General features: G+C 41.1%; 1 protein-coding gene across 1 annotated transcript in view; it reads right to left on the minus strand.

Moving 5' to 3' along the window:
- Window positions 1-21,088, minus strand: part of LOC126419030 (F-box/LRR-repeat protein 3-like) — a 345,130-nt gene that overhangs the window by 8,558 nt on the left and 315,484 nt on the right. The window contains exons 4-7 of the mRNA XM_050086090.1: window positions 17,168-17,307; window positions 16,037-16,209; window positions 5,229-5,364; window positions 1,847-2,090 (exon numbers count right to left, since the gene is read on the minus strand). Of these exons, the coding sequence (XP_049942047.1) occupies window positions 1,847-2,090; window positions 5,229-5,364; window positions 16,037-16,209; window positions 17,168-17,307 (693 nt within the window). The remainder of the gene's footprint in view (window positions 1-1,846; window positions 2,091-5,228; window positions 5,365-16,036; window positions 16,210-17,167; window positions 17,308-21,088) is intronic.

The raw sequence follows: 21,088 nt of genomic DNA on the forward strand, positions 1-21,088 counted from the left end.
GGACACTTCAAATTTTTCCCACAGAGGCGGTTACCTTTCAGTAACTCCTGTGTCTCCCAAATTCCTTGCATAAGACTATGAATGAGATTCTGCCTGCACTGGGACATAACTGCTAACATTTATCTTAGTCTGAAAATTCTACTAGACACTGGACAAACTGAATTGGCACAGGTCTTCATAGAAAGTAACAGATGGCTTCTCCTCTTTAACTTATCTGCCAGATTTTTCAGTATTTGAGGGCACCAACCTCCGCAGAGTGAAATTGCTGTGCACAGCAATGTACACTGTACTGTACAAAACATTCAGTATCACAGCATAAATTCACAAATGAACCTTTGAAGTTGTCAATTTCTGAATGCCTATGACAGTTTGTGTTGTTGTTGCACTTAATGGTTACCTCATCAACAAGTCTGACAAAGCTCTTAGCAGACAATGTGCACCATCTGTGGATGTTTTTTGGGCCATGTGGAGTTCCCTATACCCCCTCAGCTCCACTTTCTCAGCTCTTCTGTCGTCCAAATTCAAGCTACAGTTTGTTACGGTTTATGCAGGGATGACCACATCACTTGCAGCATCTCTCCTCGCTGCTTCACACTTGTGCCTCCAGGCCAAGTACTATTCTACCAAACGAACATCTAGTGCACAATACTGGAGGTATTTGTCTTCTATCTCTCAGATTCCTAAACACACTGACAAAGTGGGTAAAAAATGTTGCATATTACATTTTGACCTTCCCTTGTATAAACAGGTAGTCAATCATGTGGTGGTCCAGTTTTTCAAGTATATCATCCTAATCTGCGCATGTGATGGCAGTGCAAGAGTATGGCTTGTCAACACAGGCGTGCATACATACACATACACACACACACACACACACACACACACACACACACACCACACACACACACACACACACACACACATATGACTGCAGTCTCAGGCAATTGTAGCCTCTCTGTGAGCAGCAGCACCAGCATATGATGGGAGTGGCGACTGGATGGGAGTAAGGATGATGCTGAGGTGGGGTGGAGGTGGGGAGCGGGAGGGATAGTAGTAGGGTAGGGTAAGAGTGGTGAACAGTGATGTGCTGTTGGGGAGCGTACCTGTGTGCAGCCGGGAGGTTAGGCGGAGGGCAGGGAAGCGGTGTGGAAGGGGGCGACAAAGGGAAAGGAGAGAAGTAAAAAGACTGAATGCAATGGAGGAATGGGGGCTGTGTAGTGCTGGAATGAGAACACAGAAGGGGCTGGATGGGAGAGGACAATGACTAACGAAGGTTGAGGCCAGGAGGGCTATGGGAATATAGGATATATAGCAGGAAAAGTTCCCACCTGTGCAATCCAGAAAAGTTGGTGTTGGTGGGAAGGATCCAAATGGCACAGCACTCAGTATCTCTGCTATATGGGGAGTGGCAACTTTCCTTTTCATAATATTGTTGAAAATGACGTGATGTTTTACGGTGAGATGATTATATTGGCTACGATCACTTCATAGCTTCTGTTACTGCTAATAACTAGACACCAGAGCCTACGAGCTTTAATTTGTAATACTGAAAATAATCATTATGTAATCAAAAATCGATTTTGATGTTAATAAATCATCAAAATTATGGCCAAAGCTCACCTTCCTTCTAATTTTGATATGTGTTTGCGGGTATAATTAACATTTTTGAATTCTGTTAAGAGTTTTTTGCCTTGCTTATAAACTGCTGATCGTATTTACAAAAGTGAATAATGTCAGATAAAAATGTCAGTATGGAATAATTCACTGTTTATATACTATAAATTCAAATTTTTTATAATGTTTGGCTTCTACAGAAATAGAAGATGCAATACAGCAACTGACTTACCACCTGGAGAAACACGAGGACAGCTCTTCATCCTCAGTAGCTGCAGTGTACGTGAACTGCTGGAAGCGAGCGCCTTCAAGGACGGATCATCGACGGGTGTGTTATCTATAGCTAATGACCGAAGGGAATGAGACCGATCAAATACCACAGTCAGTGCAGAGACAAATGATTCTTGGTCCATATCCAAAAAAACAGGCCGTGCACTGCTAATCAATGCTAGTGTCTTCAAAGAACAGTTTACCAGCTAAAAACAGAAACAGAAGAACCATACATAACTCATCCATCACCTTAACCAAATGATGCATATATTGTAGTAAAGTAATGATGTGTGTGACAAATCCTAAATTTAGCTTAAGTGCAAAGGATAGAATTCAGGTCAGTTCTTCCTTAACCATTGATCAATTACAGTAAATGGGTTTAGGCTCTGAATACACAATTAAAAGTTTTCACACAAATTCTTTTGGTTCAATTCCACTATTTTAAGAAATACTTTTAAAAACTAATGCTGATAATTTTTACTTCAAATTGTTCTGCTGTTTTGTAAAATTTGTGTTTCAGTAACTAGTCACAAACCTTAACTTTGAAAATATGAGGTTCAGTCAAATGAAAACCGGATACCTGCACAATGGGACCATGGAATGGTTCCATTCAAAAGTAATCACCACATGCATTAACACATTTATCCCATTAGGAGACGAGACAATCAATTGCTGTTTCACAGAATGCTATCTGCCACTGACAGATCGTGACCACACCCACTCTCGCACTTCCTCATCCGACTGAAACAGATGTCGATACGTGTGTTTCTTCAGGTCACCAAAGATGTGAATATCTCACAGTGAAAGATCCAGGCTGTATGGGAGATGCTGTTGTGTTTCCCAACAAAATCATGGTAAGGCCATGATCTTCTCCAACTGGAGGGGGCCTCTACTTGTCGAGTTCCTAGAGTGTGTAGCCACAATCAATGTGTAGCCCTATGAAGACACATTGGAGAAACACCCACGAATTCTGTTGGCTGGAATCATACTTATGCATGATAATGGCTAAGTTTCAGCAATGTGGTTGGGAAACACTGCAACATCTTCCTTACTGCCCAAGTCTTCCACCGTGTGATTTTGTACATCCTTGGTGACCTGAAGGAAGACTTGCATGGACGTTAGTTTCAGTCAGACAAGGAAGCACAAGAGTGGATGCAGTCATGCACCTGCAGGTGGAAAATCACATTCTACGTGACCGTAATTGGTTGTCTCATCTTCCAGTGAGATAAATGTCTTAATATGTGTGGTGTTCACTTTTGTATGGAACCATTCCGTGGTCCCCTGTGGTGTTCGCTTTTGTATGGAACCATTCTGTGGTCCCATTGTGGAGGCTGTTCAGTTTTCATTTGATTACCCCCCCCCCCCCCCCCCCCCCCCCCCATATTTATGTACAGACTGAAAGAACCATACAAAATCAGTAGGAATAAATCCTAAAAAAAAAATCCAATTCTAAATGGAGAAGTATTCAGCTGTTTCAACACTTGGTAAGTAAATGCTATCTTTTGTCTAAAATAGCATTAGGACATAAAAATTGTGACTAAAATATGCAAGTATGAGTAGGACTCGCAAACATAAAATGTAAGTTGTAGTCATGTTTTACATTATGCAAGCAGCAATGTTCGTTTATTATGCTTTTTGACAGGTGATGAATGCACTGAATATTCAAATGGAAATAGATATTTTGTATGTGATGTAATTATAATTTAACAATTGCCAGATTTTTATGGGCAATTGTTAAATTATAATTACATCACATACAAAATATCTATTTCCATTTGAATATTCAGTGCATTCATCACCTGTCAAAAATAATAAGGTGACAAAGATGTATAGGGTAAAAAGAAAATTGTTGGTAAGTAAACAGGAGTGGTTACAGATAAGGTTTCCAGAAAATACTAAAATGAACTGTGGATTAAGACCAATCAGTGAAGATTCCTCCTTTTTATTACTTTTAGATTGCAAAATGAAGTAACTGATATTTAGACATCAAGTGGTGCATTTTTAGGGTTGTGTGTTTCAGTCTGTAAAAACAGAGCCCTTATAAGATCACTTTGTTGTGCGTCTGGTTGTTAAGAATCTTTCTCAGAAATGGGCAGACATATCACATTCAAATTTATGCCACATATTAAGGTCTATAGTTCCTTGGAGGTATAGAAATTTTAAGCTTCTGAATCATTTCAGTCAAAAGATATGGCCACTTATGTGACATATTCTGATACTCGAAAACTCACTCGTCAGAACCCATAGGATACCTGCCGTTGATCTACAATCGTAAAATTTGGCAAGGAGCAAGGTCTTACATTACAAGTAAAAGAAAAAATCTAAAGTGGTTAACTTATAACTGAATCACATCAAAAAATACTTTTTGTCATTTTTTATCAATCTGTCTGGCTGACCATCGTTTAAGAACCCTTTTTTTTCTTAAACAGTTTGGCAAATCAAGTTCACATTTATGTCACATACAAAAGTCTACAGTCCAGTCCAATGTAAAAAGTAAGTCAATGCAGTCAAAAGAATTGGTAATCAATGTCACATTCTTTCATACTCATAAATTTATAGAATACTTTCTGTTGAATTAGAATCATAAAATTCAGTAAAAACTAAGGTTACACACTACAAATAAAGTAAAAATCTTAATCATTTTGTGGTGTTGCAGTTCTTCTTGTTATGTCCATGCTTGCAATGAAATGGGAAGAGGAATTCCACCTTATGCAAGACACCTTTTTTCTGTGTCTTGCATAAGGCGGAATTCCTCTTCCCATAAAAATCTGGGAATTGTTAAATTATAATTACATCACATACAAAATATCTATTTCCATTTGAATTCAGTGCATTCAACACCTGTCAAAAAGCATAATAAACGAACATTGCTGCTTGCATAATGTAAAACATGACTACAACTTACAGTTTATGTTTGCGAGTCCTACTCATACTTGGCTATTTATTAACACACTAAATCTACAATGCGGAGATGTTGCTGCATCAACACTTATGATCAGTTGAAACTACAGAAGTTTGTTCTGTTCTTTTCTGAAGTACAATGTGATCATAAACCTGTATTCAGAACTGTATCATCTGATATAGTCTCTTAATTGTTCAGCATGTGAGAAACTCTATACACAAAATGGGAAGTGAGTGGAGAAATCATTCAAAATACATGCCAGCATTTTCAAATTACAGAAAATGGTAAAAGAAAAAAAGTACAGAAAGACTGTAGCAATGAGAAAAAACTTTGTTTTTTTGCTGTCAGGAAGAGAATAATTTGCAGACACAGGTTGCCAAAGTGGTTTGCTTCTGTGTGTAGTCAAATTATTCCTCTAAATATTAATTCAGACATTGCTCACCCTAGATAAAATCTGGCATGCCATTTCAGCAGATTCTACTGAACTATCAGTCTTAAAAACAGCAAATTTGAGATGTTGAGCATGCCTCCTCAGAATGTACTCGATTAACTTAGGTGACGTGGGTTGCAGGTGTGACCTGAAAAAGGATTATTATCTATTAGTAAGCAGCCACAACTCACAGTAACTTACAACAATGAAATCTGATATCAAACAGTAAAGTAGATAGTGATAGAGATTAATATGGCTCTTGATTGGCAACCGTGTGGTTTGTAGTACCCACACATGGGCTACACTGTGTACTCATCTGCTTCTGTCACCTAGGCTTTTAATGAACTGAAATACCCTCATTAATGTACTTACAGAGAACAGTCAACATCTATAGACGTAAAAAATATTTTCTTTGAACAATGTTGTTATAGTCAAGTCAACTTCAAGCTACTAATAGCAGATAAACAGTGGCAATATAGTAAAACTGAGGAGGCACCAGCTTTTTCCTAATTAAGTGCTTCCTTACTAAAGTACTCAAATGTAGATGGCATAAATGTGAATAGCATTAAGCAAGGTAATGGTACTTTATCGTTAATACCATCGCTTAAGGTAACTTGCCAGTGAATGGCTGGAAAAACAGTAAGAATTTTCATGAAGTTAATGATGGTCTAACTACATAATGTGAACTCTGAATACAAAGAAATTTTAGGGCAATGAAAGTGTTTTAAGGATGAATATTTTGGTATAAGAATAATCAGAATAGATGATGAGACTTACCAAACAAAAGCGCTGGCAGGTCGATAGACACACAAACAAACACAAACATGCACACAAAATTCAAGTTTTCGCAACAACCGTTTGTTGCGAAAACTTGAATTTTGTGTGTATGTTTGTGTTTGTTTGTGTGTCTATCGACCTGCCAGCGCTTTTGTTTGGTAAGTCTCATCATCTTTGCTTTTAGATATATTTTTCCCACGTGGAATGTTCCCCTCTATTATATTAATAATCAGAACAGCTTTGATATACACTTTATTATATAAACATTTATGTCGGTTAGTAATTTAAAATTTTTCCTGCCAGTCTATGTTTGCAGTCTTATTAACTACTTTTTTTAGATGCTTAAAACTTTGTGCACACATTTCTGACACTTACCTAAAAAGTAGACTAAAATTGAATGATTTCAATCAATTGTTTTTATACTATAAATAGATAAATTAGACAATCAAAATTAATGTAAATTTTTATAATTAATAAGGGTATATTTCTCCTCTTGGTGATAGTAAGCTGGTGTCTGTAGTCTACTTTATTCCAAATGGTAGCCTGAAATATCACGAAAATTTCAGACCTCTAGCTCAAATAGTTTTTTTCTTCTTTGAATAGAATTAACATGTCAGAAAATTTGATTCTTGGGAAATTCAGTTTAAAGGTACATTTCATCTGTTATTCACCTCCGTTGTTCTTAATACCCTCCAGTTGCATAATATTCTTGGTCTGTGTGTTCTTCATCTTCTCTCTTCCTTTTCTTGGTCCTCTTTGCTATTCTGACCTCTTTAGTTGCCTCAAGAACCCATTTTTGGCCACTCTCAAGGAATCAATTTCCATCAGTGCTTGTCTCATATTGAAACCATCATTAAAGCAAATAACTGCATCTAATAACCCTAATCTCATGGTACTGAAACCAACAAACACAGGTTTAGGCAGGCATTGCCATATCACATTGTTGAAACATTCATTAACATTTTGTGTCTTTCCATGTAAGCACTGTGACAATAGTTTAGTGACACATAGGGCCCTGTATGTGGGCTTAACTGCTTCCAATACCTCAAATGGCAGAGAATGATGGTGTGCACAAGTCTCACCATTTGCTATTGCTTTTTTGTACCCACACCATGTGTCTACACCACTGTCGCAGAGACCATGCTGTGGATGGTCATCCATAGAAGCTTTATGGAAAAAGGTAGCCCATATTGCTTTCTTCATGGCCTCAATACTGTCTCAATTCCTTCTTATGGCTAAACCATAACAGAGCTGCAGTTTGTCCACCTCTTCCTTAGAGAGACGATCCCAACCACCAATTGGTTTGCCATCACTGAGCTTTTCCCCCTTCATATCTTTTATTAGCTTACATAAACATGTGACCATCCTCTTTTGGACATGACCAACACACTCTAACTCTTCTATTTTGACAGTTCTTCCATAAGACATATTTTCCATCACATTTGAAAACCCTTTGGAGTTTCCCTCTCCAAGTTATTTCACACACCATACACCATAGTTCTCTTCTGATCTTTGAAATATTCTGAGAGCTCTCTCTGATTCCATTCCACCACTGTACCCAGAAAAATTCTGAACACAAACATGATCCTGGTTATTTCCTTTGCAACCACACAGTCTATGCCAGTCACCATTCCATTTTATAGGGATGTTGTGGTGACAACACCATTCAATGATAGCTGACCACACTTCTGCTATGTCCCATCAAAGGCTGCAGCTATATCAGTGTCATCTTCATTGCATTACACAGTTTCTTCTACTGCTTTATTCACTGAAACAGCACTCACTTGACCAAGACTTTCAAGAAGTAACTGTGTGAACTTCTCAAATCTTGTAGGCGGGGGCAAACTCAAGAAAGCACAAAATGTTTGAGCTGCCTTTCTACCCTTCCCAATACACCTCATTCCATATGAAAGTTTGATATTTGAGTTATAAACTCTTGCTTTGCACAATCCAGAAGAATACCTAGTTTTTGTTACCCCCACAGAAATCACTAAACACTTGTAACTTACTAGCCATACCTTTCCTTCCTTCAAAATCTTCGACAATTTTAATACCACCTTTTCCACAAAGTGCACACACAGCAGCATTCTTTAGAAGCGAACATAAAGCACTCAATTCAGTAATTATGGAAACATTCTGTTACAGTATTTTGATCGTATTTTATAGAAACGACACTTCGGGTACTCAAATATTGGCAATTTCCAAGAATGATTGCCTATCAAAGTTGCTGGGTCTAAATGATACATATTGAACGTGCAATCGTAAATCGATCATGCAACTCCGGTGGCAGGTGTTGTGTTCAGTTACTTGTGATCATCATTTTTTTATCTGTTTTCTGTCATTCCCTTACTTGCTCTAAATTACATACCCCCGCGAATTATTTGTGAGTTGCTAGGGAAACCCAGACAATTTATGTCATTAGTGACTGGGATCTCTGATGTTCCTGACATTTCTTCAGTGGATTCTCTCACATGGAAGAATCTAATTCAATGTTTATCCAGTGTAGGAAATTGTTCGACTTTTTATCGCAAATATGATTGAGCCGTGCGTGACTCGTGTTCCCGCCATCATGTATTTTACACCCTGTTTTTAACGTACTTCCACCTCACTACATTAATTTAAATTACTGCTGTCACTGAGTTGCTACTTTGCCTGACCGTGAGTGGTGTTAGCAGCACGTATCGATACCCCTCTCGTAGTATCTTTACTCGACTGCTATTACTTCCCTGTCGTCGTCCGTCATAAAGTAGTTCATCACGAGTTCGGGTAGCGAGTTCAGGTCTGCCGGTCGTTTGGAATACGTCTGCAGTGCGGTCCAGACCTGCCAGTCGTGGAGTGGCAATGCGGCACTAGTGCAGTCGGGTTGGAGCAGCAGTGAGGTCTGCATCAACATGGCTCGCCCGACCACTGCCGCCACGCATCACATGAGCCGGACCACGGTCTTGGTGGATTGTCGGTCAGTCATCCTGTAGGATGATGCATTTGGCTCACCAATCGTTCGTGAGTCAGCTGTATATGTGTGCATCGACTCCCAATTTGTCTTCATGCATGTTTAGCTACTGTTGTGTATTGTTCAGGTCGTCGTACAAGTCTTTGTCAGGTTGTGAGTGTAGTTGGCGTGTTTTCTTTTGACATTTTAAATGTTGTCGGCATACTGGCTTTGAGAGGTCGCTCGTCTCATCGGGCGATGTGTAACTGGTTCTCTGAGTGCTTCTGGCTGCCTTCAATTATTATTTTGTATAACTTGGATAGGTCCTTTCCTGGTGCAGGGATGTCATTTAGCCAGTGGGCGTGTTTCCTCTGCATGGTTGGGTCCAAGGCAGTATTTCCACCATCGTGTGTCTGGAAGTTAGTGGGAGATGCACCAGCAGTGCAGTCACGACGGAGCAGCTGTCGGGGATGGACTAGCATGCAGTCAGTCGGTTGCTGTGGACCAGGGAAGAAGTCTCTGCATGGTGCAGTCACTGGGTCTGTTGCCACACCCTGCACATCTCTGAGCGTTTGTGGAGCTGTCTGATCGCTACGAGCTTGGTGGTTCACTGACCCAGGAGATCAAAGTTGAGTAGTAGTTTCAACTACCCAAGCCACATCCATTTGTGTTGTGTGCTTCCAAACTCTCGTGTGTTTGAGTTCTCACGAGATTGGTGGCAAGAAAGTCGGCGTGTCGGTCGATCCATGGCTGTCCCGTCGTTGGGTTCCGACGGATCAAGTATAAAACTTCCTGGCAGATTAAAACTGTTTGCCCGACCGAGACTCGAACTCGGGACCTTTGCCTTTCGCGGGCAAGTGCTCTACCATCTGAGCTACCGAAGCACGACTCACGCCCGGTACTCACAGCTTTACTTCTGCACTTGCCCGCGAAAGGTAAAGGTCCCGAGTTCGAGTCTCAGTTGGGCACACAGTTTTAATCTGCCAGGAAGTTTCATATCAGCGCACACTCCACTGCAGAGTGAAAATCTCATTCTGGAAAAAGGATAGTTGGGCTCACTACCGGTGTTTAATTATCTGTTATCAGCTACTTTAACTTTTAGGCTTATGGTTATTTGTTTTGTTTTCTTAAAATTATGCAAAATTAATTTTTCAAAATTATTGTTCAAGCTTTAACATTGCGGCCTTCTGCCATTAAAAGATTATGATTATATTTTAAATTTTGAAGTTTAATTGTGGCCTTCAGCCATTGGTATTTCACTTCGCATATGTTGCTTTTTTAAAAATTATTTTATTGCTGTTTTAATTGCAGTAGGTACTGGGAGATGAAGAAGCTAGCACAGGATACAGTAGCATGGGCAGCTGCATCAAACCAGTCTCTGGACTGAAGACCACACACACAGAGACACACACACACACACACACACACACACACACACACACACACACACACACATGCATCTTAACACGCATCTTAATTGGATTTTTGTCATGTTGATTTTTAAGATTTCTTGTTGTTAAACATGCTGGCCTTCTGCCTTTAAAGGTCTACGATAATATATTCTAAAGTTTTGAAATTTAATTGTGGCCCTCAGCCATTTGTGTTGCACCTTGCGTATGTTGCTTTTTTGGGTTTTTAAATTATTTTATTGCTATCTTAACTGGATTTTTATCTTTCTGATTTGTTAAGATTTCTTGTTAGAGGCCTTCAGCCACGAAAGAGTTGCATTTGGTAAAGGTCCGGCTATGTGCCGCTTTGGTTGTAAAGGTTATTAAATTACAAAAATGACAATTAGAAGGAGAAACTGACCTCAACCTTTGGCTCTTTCCACAACCCTATTACCTGTTCTGCCCAACAGGTTTAGCGGGCATATCAGGTGTACTACTGGATGAGGAAAGAAGGGACTGTGTAGATTGTGGTGGTGCAAAGTGTGTAAAACTTCGTAAGAACAGTTTCTATGCTGAAATACCATTACAATTTCATTGCGGACAGTGCGGAACGAATGAGTATCAAGAAGAATACATTGTTTGACTCTTCCAAATTATCCATCCAGACCACCATAATGGACTTTCACATGATGACAACACCGATGACGGGTAAGGTAGGTCATCTCCTTTGCAATTAAAAGTATTTTTGTAACGCTTTTGATTTGTCGTTGCTGTAGTGACCAATGTAAACATACTCATAACGCCCGCCACCAGAGTCGCATGATCAATTTACGATCGCACGTTTGATATGTATCGTTTGGACCCAGCGACTTCGATAGGCAATCATTCTTGGAAACTACCCAAATATTTTAGCTTTGTCTTGAGGCACTTGGTGAAGTCAACATAACATCCAATTGGTTTGTGGATGTAATTACAGTCTCTACTTTCCAACGAAGTAAACCGATTACCATAAAACTTAAGTTTTCCCATTCCAGAACACTTTTTTGGAGGCATAACTACTTCCGAGAATGACACAGCACCAACAAGTCAACAACATACAGAAATTTGAACACAAACAACTCTCAAAACCATAGATATACAAAGGAAAACACTGGAGCATCAGAAAGCGTGTGTGCTAACACGGCTGCCAACTCAAAAAATGATTACGCAGTGTATCTTTTCAAAGTGGCAAAATAATAATGACGCCATTTGACATCCGACAGTAGCAGAAACATGGTTGTTGCCGCATACTGACATATATTTAAATTTGTTTTTTAAGATGTTCCTGATGTCCGAATCGATTCATTTAACTACCATTTTGTTCACAAAACTTTAAATATTGATTTAAGACAGAAAAAATTCGAATTTTTGAAGCAGATTCAGTAGCAAGTGACTTTTAAGTTGGAATACAATATTTAGGGGATGTCATCTCTAACACAGATGGTTCCAGAAAGCACAATATTCAGGAACGTCTGCTTTAGACTCTTGCTTTGTTCATTCTGTTTCAGCTGGTAATCTCCTTCCTATCTGCAGTCATGATTTCACATAAGGCTCAGTATTAAATTTACTCAGAGATGGGCTCATGCAGCTTAGAAATAGAAGAATACTAGCTGATTCGCTAAGCAAGGAATTTCTTCTGTTGACCACTGTGCTAGAAGGTTTTTCACATTCAGAAGCTGAAACGGGTATAGACTCAACAGCTTGAAGAAGCAGATTTACCTCTCTGGGTAGTTTGCATGTGTCACAACTGCCCCCACTGAGAGAATTTCTGCTCTCATAAACCAACACCTTCATCCTATTATGTGGAACCCACCATCATATATAAAAGATTCCAACCATTTCCTCCACAGGTCCTTTTCCATACAGTGCCCTGCTCGTCACTATTGGTGCCCATCCATTTACACTAACTTCCTAATGTCCATGGTCTTACCGCTATTGAACATTACCTTTCCCAATGCCCGATGGGTTCCAGACTGACAAACTCCTTCCTAATCACCATGACCAATTATATCCTCACCCACAATTACTTCTCCTCTGAAGCCATTATGTACAAACAGATCTGAGGTATGGCTATTGGGACCCGCATGGTACCATCCTATGCCAACCTATTTATGGGCCATCTACAGGAATCCTTTCTAAACACCCAGAATCTTAACACCCCCCCCCCCCCCTACCTTGTTCAGATTCACTGATGACATCTTTGCAATTTGGATCACCCTATCCACATTCCTCCAGAACATCGACAACTTCTCCCCCATTTGCTTCACCTTGTCCTACTAGACCCAACAAACCACCTTCCTAGATGTTGACTTCCACCTCAAAGATGGCTACATCAGTACCATATCAAACTCATTAACCACCAGCAATACCTCCACTTTGACAGCTGCTACCTGTTCCATACCAAGAAGTTCCTTCCATTGAGCCTAGCCACCCATGGTCATTGCATCTGCAGTGATGAACAGTCCCTCTCAAAATATACATAGGGTCTCACTGAAGCCTTCACAAACCATAATTATCCTCCCAATCTCATACAAGAACAAATCTCCCATGCCTTATCTTTCCAGTCTCCCACAACCTCACGAAGTCCCACCGTCTGGCCACAGAGGAGCATTCCCCTAGTAACTAAGTGCCACCCAGGACTGGAGCAACTGAATTACATTCTCCGCCATGGTTTCGACTACCTCTCATTGTGCCCTGAAATGAGAAATGTCCTGCCCACTATCCTTCCCACCCTTCCCACAGTGGTATTCTGCCATCCACCGAACCTACACAATATACTCATTTGTCCCTATACAACCCCTGCTCCCAACCTCTTACTTCATGTCTCATACCCCTACATGCAAGACCTGTCCCATACCTCCTACCACCACCACCACCACCACCACCACCACCACCACCACCACCACGTACTCCAGACCAGTCACAAACATCACCTATCTGATCTGAGGCAGGGCTAAATGTGAATCCGGTCATGTGATCTACAAGCTAAGCTGCAACTACAGCGCTGCACTCTATGAGAGCATGACAACCAACAAGCTGTCTGTCCACATGAGTGGCAACTGACAAACTGTGGTCAAGAAACAAGTGGACCACCCTGTTGCTGAGCATGCTGACAAACGTGACATCCTTGATTTCAATGACTGCTTCACAGCCTCTGCCATACGGATCCTTCCCACCACCACCACCACCACCACCACCACCACCACCTTTCCTGAATTGCGCAGGTGGGAACTTTCCCTGCAATATATACGAACTTCCTGTAACCCTCCTGGCATCAATGTTCACTAGTCATTGCCCTCTCCCATCCAGCCCTTCTCTGTTCCCATTCCCGCAATACACAGGCCTCATTCCTCCACTGCACCCAGTCTTTTTACTTCTCTCCTTTTCCGCTATCCCCCCTCTCCCCTGCCCTCCGACTAACCTCTTGACTGCACATAGCTGCCCTACCTTCTTTCCACCTCACCTCTGTGTGCTCCCCAACAGCACATCGCTGTCTGCCACCCCCACCCTACTATCCCTCCCCTCCCTCTACCCGCCCCAGCCTCCTCAGCAGCAACCAGTCGCCACTACCATATGCACCGGTGCCACTGCTCGCAGTGTTGCCTCAGTTGCTTGAGACTGGCCACGTGTGTGCGAGTTGCGTGTAAGTATTTCTGTGTTTGTCATCTAATTTTGACAAAGGTGTGGCTGAAAGCTATATTTGCGACAGTGTTTTTATTGTGCCTATCTGCAACTCAGCATCTCCACTATATGGTGAGTAGCAACATTCCTTTTCACAATATGGTTACACTCCATCCTGGATTTTCCATTGTTTGATTCTCTTTAACTCATTCCACATCTGAATGTTTCATATCCATGAAAAAATGAATGGAATAGGTATATAAATGAAGTCAACCATTAGTCAGTAACTGTCAGAATGTACCACAAGAGCCGCCTACAACCTACAGAAAAGCTAATTTACTCATTTGTTCCATTATCTCTATTCATAATTACAGTAGGGGATTTTAGAACAGAAGATTGTCACATAAATGAACAGATGGTTTTTCCAGATTTTTCAGTGTATAGGCTTCCTATAGCTTTTCATTTTCTGTAAATGTGAGTGATACTTATGGAACGAGAAATAATTGTGCATTAAAAGGATATTTTTTTTAAATTTCATACATTCACTTTTTTGTGATTTTCAGATGTTAATAATAAACATATTACTTACAGTGATAATGCCATATTGGTCAGATCAAGTAATACCAAATCGAAGTCTAAATCTGATATACAGTCTTCATTGATCACATATGTTGATCATTTCATAATATTGTATCTTTATCACAGACACATTTGCTTACAATTATGGAACATATGTTGTTCTTGGAGGATGAAACAACTTTTCTATAAGAATCAATGTGTACTCCACAAACATCAGCTGTGTGATACCCATTTAACTGATTTGCAAGATTTGGAAGGTGTAAATAGTACAGCCCAGAAAGATTTCTTGTTTCTTGATAACACAGATATATTTATCATTGTTCTTTACTGCCATGCTGTAAACAAACTACAAATGATTGGAGTGAAGACATGTGCTTGCTAAGTTGTATACAAGAAGGCTGCATCTTTAAATCTTTAATGGGAAATCTAGGGCAAAAGCTGCCAGCTGAATGAAAACAAGCAAAACCTGTTATAACCCTGTATGTAATACCTGAACATGTACCACAGCATCAGCTCGCTTGGCGTGCTTCACCTTTAATATTCTGCCAACAGCATCCAAGTGGGCCAGACACCAGACGCCACCTGCGGCAGGCCGTGTGGCCTGTACACCTGGAATGGCATCTGCCGCCCCATCTACCGGCGCCCTCCTCTTTATAAGTGCAGTGCAGCAGACACTCGCCCTCATATTGTGTTCATAATTAGTGTCAGCAACTGCTTATATCATACCTGGATTGTTTCTATGTTTGTGTCTCTGTTCTCAACTGTTGTTTGCTTGTGGAAGAAGAATAAATTTTGGTTCATTGTGGCTGTGCTGTTGTTTGTGTTGTACAATATGATACAAAAACAACGTAATGTGAGCAAACAATCAAAAACACCCAAAGATGTGAGTACACCATCGCCAACCAATCTATGGAATCGGTTACAACTGTCCAATATCTAGGACAGTTTATTTTTTGGGGGATGGGAAGCAGTGATTGTGGGGGAGGGTGGATGAGGGGGCTTTACATAGAAGAAGAGTAAGACAGGTGCAAACCTGAAATTTATTCAATAAATCCTAAAGTAATACAATTAACCACTGAAGGCAGGTGCTTATGATATTTTCTTTTTAGCAAGTTTCAGGTGTTGTATATCAATCTGGAGTCCTCTCTATTTTCTGTTGGCACAAGAAATTCAGATGGGTCATCACAAAACTGACAAATAAATGCTCAAGAAAGTGTATTGCGAGTTATAAGACTTTCCTAGGTGAGTTGAGAAATACACACCTTATTTCATGAACTTTGTCGTAATATAATAATAATGCAGTTTATAAAGAGGCAAATTGACAGTCATGCTTCTTATGCATCCATTAGTCATGTAAGAGGAAATAAGGGAGGAGATGGTGAAATGTATTCGACAAACACTATGCCACACATTGTATGGTGGCCTGCAGAGTACTGGTGTAGCAGTAAATGTTTACTTATATCAAACGCAAAAAACTGTTTACTTACCGTGATGGATTGCTGAGAACAAACTCAATGCTCTGCCACAGCTCTGGACACTGTGCCACTCTGTACCAGTGTGAACATACTGCCGCCACATGGCCAAGATCTTGGACTGGTAGCAGCCGAAACACCTGGAGGAGTATATCGCAGGGGGCATTTTCCCACGATCTTTGTGCAACCTGTGATACAAAGCTCATCACTAAATTTCAACAGATTGATGAGAAATCCTTTATTATTAAATCCTTTTTTTTAAGTTATCATGATATCTAGGATCTGGTCAGATTCAATGCATTTTCACTTGGAATGTCACGGCTTAAATAATGCACATAGGTACTGTTCTGTACCTCCCTTGATTTTCATTTCTCATACCAAGGTCTTTTTTGTCACACCAAGGTCTTTTTTGTAACAGAGAATAATAAAATGATTTTATATTATTAGAGCTACCTCCCATATATAAGATGTGTCTGCTTGTGTCTGTATATGTGCAGATGGATACGTGTGTGTGTGCGCGCGCGCGCGAGTGTATACCTGACCCTTTTTCCCCTTAAGGTAAGTCTTTCCGCTCCTGGGATTGGAATGAATCCTTAATCTCTCCCTTGAAACCCACGTCCTTTTGTCTTTCCCTCACCTTCCCTCTTTCCTGATGAAGCAACCGTGGGTTGAGAAAGCTTGAAATCTGTGCGTGTGTTTGTGTGTTTTTTATTGTGTCTGTCTACCAGCGCTTTATCGTTTGGTGTATATGTGTGTGTGTGTGTGTGTGTGTGTGTGTGTGTGTGTGTGTGTCTCTATAGCAATGAAAAATTTTAAAACATAATTGATCCAGGCTTTTCAGCCTAAGTGAGGACAGAAGTTTAAAGCTGTTCACATTTACAGTTTTCTTTTCTTTTTTGTTTCTTTTTTTTTTATTTTTTGTAAGTGTCATGCATGCACATGAACTAAAATATAAAGTATCGTGGTCGCTGTAACAATTCTACACTCTTATTTTAATTAGAAGTACTGCTGAAAGCACATATCTTACAATTTTGAAATATAGTCAGTTCCTAATACATTAGTTTATTATAAGCAGCACTCATTATAGTCCATATTGCTAGGATAGAAATAAAATAACATCTATCAGATACTGAAGTGTCAGTTTACCTCCTTTAATTGCGTAATATGTTTCAGTCTACAATGTGAGAGAGTTTTAGTCTTCTTTTGTGGTTCACTTCCAGTCGTATCAGCATTGGCAGATGACTCAGTCTTACATCGTTTTGGTTTGCTACACAATGAGGATGAATCTGGAATAAAGGAAGATCACATATAACAAACACATTCATTATGAATATTAAGAATGATTGATTCAAACACTTTGCACCTCAGAGGGCACTGGTAGGAGAAGAAAGACAAAGACAAAGAGAGAGAGAGAACTCTTGTGTGAGAAAGCATATATTCATCCACACGTGCATGTGAATCCTACAATCTTATACAAAACATGTCATTATAGTGTTGGAGTGTTTTTAAAATGAAGCGTAATTATGCTGTTACATCAGCAACAGTCTTCTTTTGGCAATTTATAAGGTCTGCTGAGGAATTTCTAGTTGTTGTTGTTGTTGTTGTTGTTGTTGTTGTCATCTCCATTCTGAAGACTGATTTGATACAGCTTTCAAATCCATGTTATCTATCTTGTGTGAGACTCTTCATCCCCGAATAACTACAGCAACCTACATCTTTCTGAATATGCCAACGTACTCATCTCTTGGTCTTCCCCCATGATTCTTATCACCTACAGTTCCCTACAATACGAAACTTGTGATCCCTTGACATCTAAGAATGTGTCCTATCAACTGATCCCTTGTTTTGGAATCTGTTGACCTTTTGGTCAAGTTGTGCCAAAAATTCCATCACCCCAATTCTAATTCAGTACTTCCTCATTAGTTATGTGATCAACCTATGTAATCTTCAGCATTCTTCTTTAGTACCACATTTCAAGAGCTTCTAATGCCCTTTTATCTAAACTGTTTAGCATCCATGTTTCATTTCCATACATGGCTACACCCCAGACAAACATCTTCATAAAAGACTTCCTAGTACTTAAATCTATATTCAATGTTAACAAATTTTTCTTCTTCAGAATCTTGAAATTGTTAGTCCACATTTTATATCCTCTCTACTTTGGCCATCAGTTATTTTGCTGCCCAAATAGCCAAACTCATCTACTTCTTCAATTGTCTTGTTTCCTAATGTAATTCCCTTAGCATCACAGGATTTAATTCAACTATATTCCGTTACCCTTGTTCTGGTTTTATTGATGTTCATCTTATATCCTTCTTTCAAGACTGTCCATTCTGTTCAGCTCCTCTTCCAAGTCCTCTGCTATCTCTGCCAGAATTACAATGTCATTGGCAGACCTCAAAGTTGTTATTTCTTTTCCCTGGACTTTAATTCTCACTCCAAACTTTTCTTTGGTTTCCATAACTGCTTGTTCAACATACATATTGAATAACATAGGGGATAGGCTACAACTCTGTCTCACTCCATTGTCAGTTACTGCTTCCCTTTCATGCCAATCAACTCTTATAACTGTCATCTGGTTTCTGTACCAGTTGTAAATACATTGATTGATTGATTGAGAGAGTATGGGACCAAATGGTGAGGTCATCAGTCCTGCAATTCCAAAGGGGTTACATAAGAAAGAGAGTCTGCTAAAATGAATGGATTCAGTCAGAGGAGTCAAATTATAAAAGAATGAACATTAAACACACACAGTATAAACATAAAAGGTGAGACCAAATCTAAAAACTGGAAAAAGGGGGGGGGGCAGGGGGGGCGGTCATGGGGTCACATACTGTGAAGACTGCAAAAGGAGTCCCAATCACAACCAACCTGCCCCAGCTCTAAGACTAAAGGAGAACCATTTTCACATAGGAAACTGAGGACCAGGTCAACCATCTGTGGATCATGCGCTAATGTTAAATTTAGGAAGCAGGAAGACTATACTTAACACGAAGGGTCGAAAGAAGGGGACATGCCACCAATATGTGAGATATCATCAGTGGTCCCATAACCACATTGTGGAGGCAGGTCGTTATGTAGTAGTAAACAATGGGTGAGCTGGGTATGGCCAATGTGTAAACGGCATAAAACAGTGGACACCTTCTGAGAGGGATGGAAAGAAGTGCCCCAAACTGCAGTAGACTCCTTAATTGGGTGGAGATTATTACTATGAGTGGTAGTGCTCCAGATAGCATTGCACTGTTGGTCAAAGAGAGATTTGACATAGATCCGCATATCCGCAGCTGGAATCATGAAAGGAAAATGGGGTTAAGTATCTGCTTCTCTAGCCAAATTGTCAGCCAATTCATTCCCTGGGATTCCCACATAACTTGGGACCCAGAGAAAGATGACTGAACAGGCGGCACGCTCAAGGGCCGAGAGAAGGTCACGGATGGCAGAGACCGGGGATGATGAGAGTAGCATCGATTGATAGCCTGAAGGCTGCTCATGGAGTCGGAACAAATGGACATATGTCCCCAGAGAGGAAACACAGCACTCCCAGCATTCCTTTTTATTCTGCTTAATAACGTAACGAGCCTTAGCACAAAGACACTTAAAAGTGAGGAGATTGGTCTGGGAGGGGTGTCGCTTAAATCACTGCAGTGCCCGTCGGCGGTCCTCGACAGCAACTGCGACGTCCTCGGTCCACCACGGTACCGGCCGATGAAGAGCGGGCCCAGTGGATAGGGGGACAGCAGTGAAAGCAGCATGAAGAAGAGCAGCAGAGATGCCTTGCACGACTACATCAATGGAATTAGAGAGGGAGGTGTCAAAGCGGACAGCAGACATGTATAAAGGCCAATATGGGGGCCTGTCTGACTGCTAGGAGCAGGGGAACGATAGTGTCACTGGGAAGTTGTCACTGTCACAAAAGTCATCATGGGATGACCAATGTAGGGAAGCCATGAGGGCAGGGGAGGAGATCATGAGATCGTTAGCAGAGAAGGTGCCATGAGCGGCACTGAAGTGGGTAGGGGAACCATAATTGAGGAGACACAAATTGAAGTCCATGATAAGTTGGTCGATTAGGATACCCCGACCTGTTGATGTGACACTCGCCCACAGTGAATGGTGGGCACTGAAATCCCCAAGGAGGAGAAACGGGGGTGGGAGTTGTTCAATTAAGGTAGATAGTGCAACATAAGCAAGTGGCCTACCTGGAGGGAGGTAGACACTGCAAATGTTTATTGCCAGAGTCGTTTGCACTCTAACTGCTATCACTTCCCAGGTGGTAGATAGGGGGGGGGTCAACTCACCAAGAACATCGGAGTGAACCAAAACGCAGACCCCACCAGATGCTACCCCCGGGCCAGCACAGTTCCGACAGAATGCCCAATAACCACGTAAAGTGGGAGAGTGGCCATTATGGAAATGCGTTTCTTGGAGAACAAGACAGAACGCAGAATTTGAGGAGACAAGACGTTGCATTTCCAGTAGGTGACGATAGTAGCCATTGCAGTTCCACTGGATGATCATGTGGCACGAGTCCAAGGTAGGTATGAAGGAGCCGAGGAGGATGTCAGGTCACTTTGTCAGTAGTTGTCACTGACAAGGACAGGGTGACATTCATAAATAAAATGTCAGATTCAGGTTGCGAGAGGGGAGTTGGCACCTCCGGGGGCACCAGGCCACCTTGTCTTGGGATTTATGTTTCTTCTTCTTCTCTTTCTGAGGTGGAGGATGACAGGACACAGGGGGAGTAGAGGCATCTGCAAGATAGGGAACCAAAAGAGAGTGGGCGATCTTGGGGCCCACAGATGGTGCGCCTCGTGGCTGAGTGGTGGTAACAGTCTTCTGGCCTGAGAGACGCGGGGGAGAGGGTTCCTGGGAGGGAGCCCGATCACCGGCAGATGCCAAAGACAGGGGGCACTTCTTCAGCCGGGATGGGGGAGGGGGGGGGGGGCGACTCCCTGATGGGAGGTTGTGGGAACGGCATGGGAGGAGGAGGGGAGAGTGGGGCTGAGCTGGGGTAAGGATGAGGGGGGGGGGGGAGGAGGAGGAGGAGGAAGTAACAGAGGCAACAGT

The sequence above is a fragment of the Schistocerca serialis genome, chromosome 9, assembly GCF_023864345.2.
Source record: "Schistocerca serialis cubense isolate TAMUIC-IGC-003099 chromosome 9, iqSchSeri2.2, whole genome shotgun sequence".
In the NCBI taxonomy this organism is placed as follows: Eukaryota; Metazoa; Arthropoda; class Insecta; order Orthoptera; family Acrididae; genus Schistocerca; species Schistocerca serialis.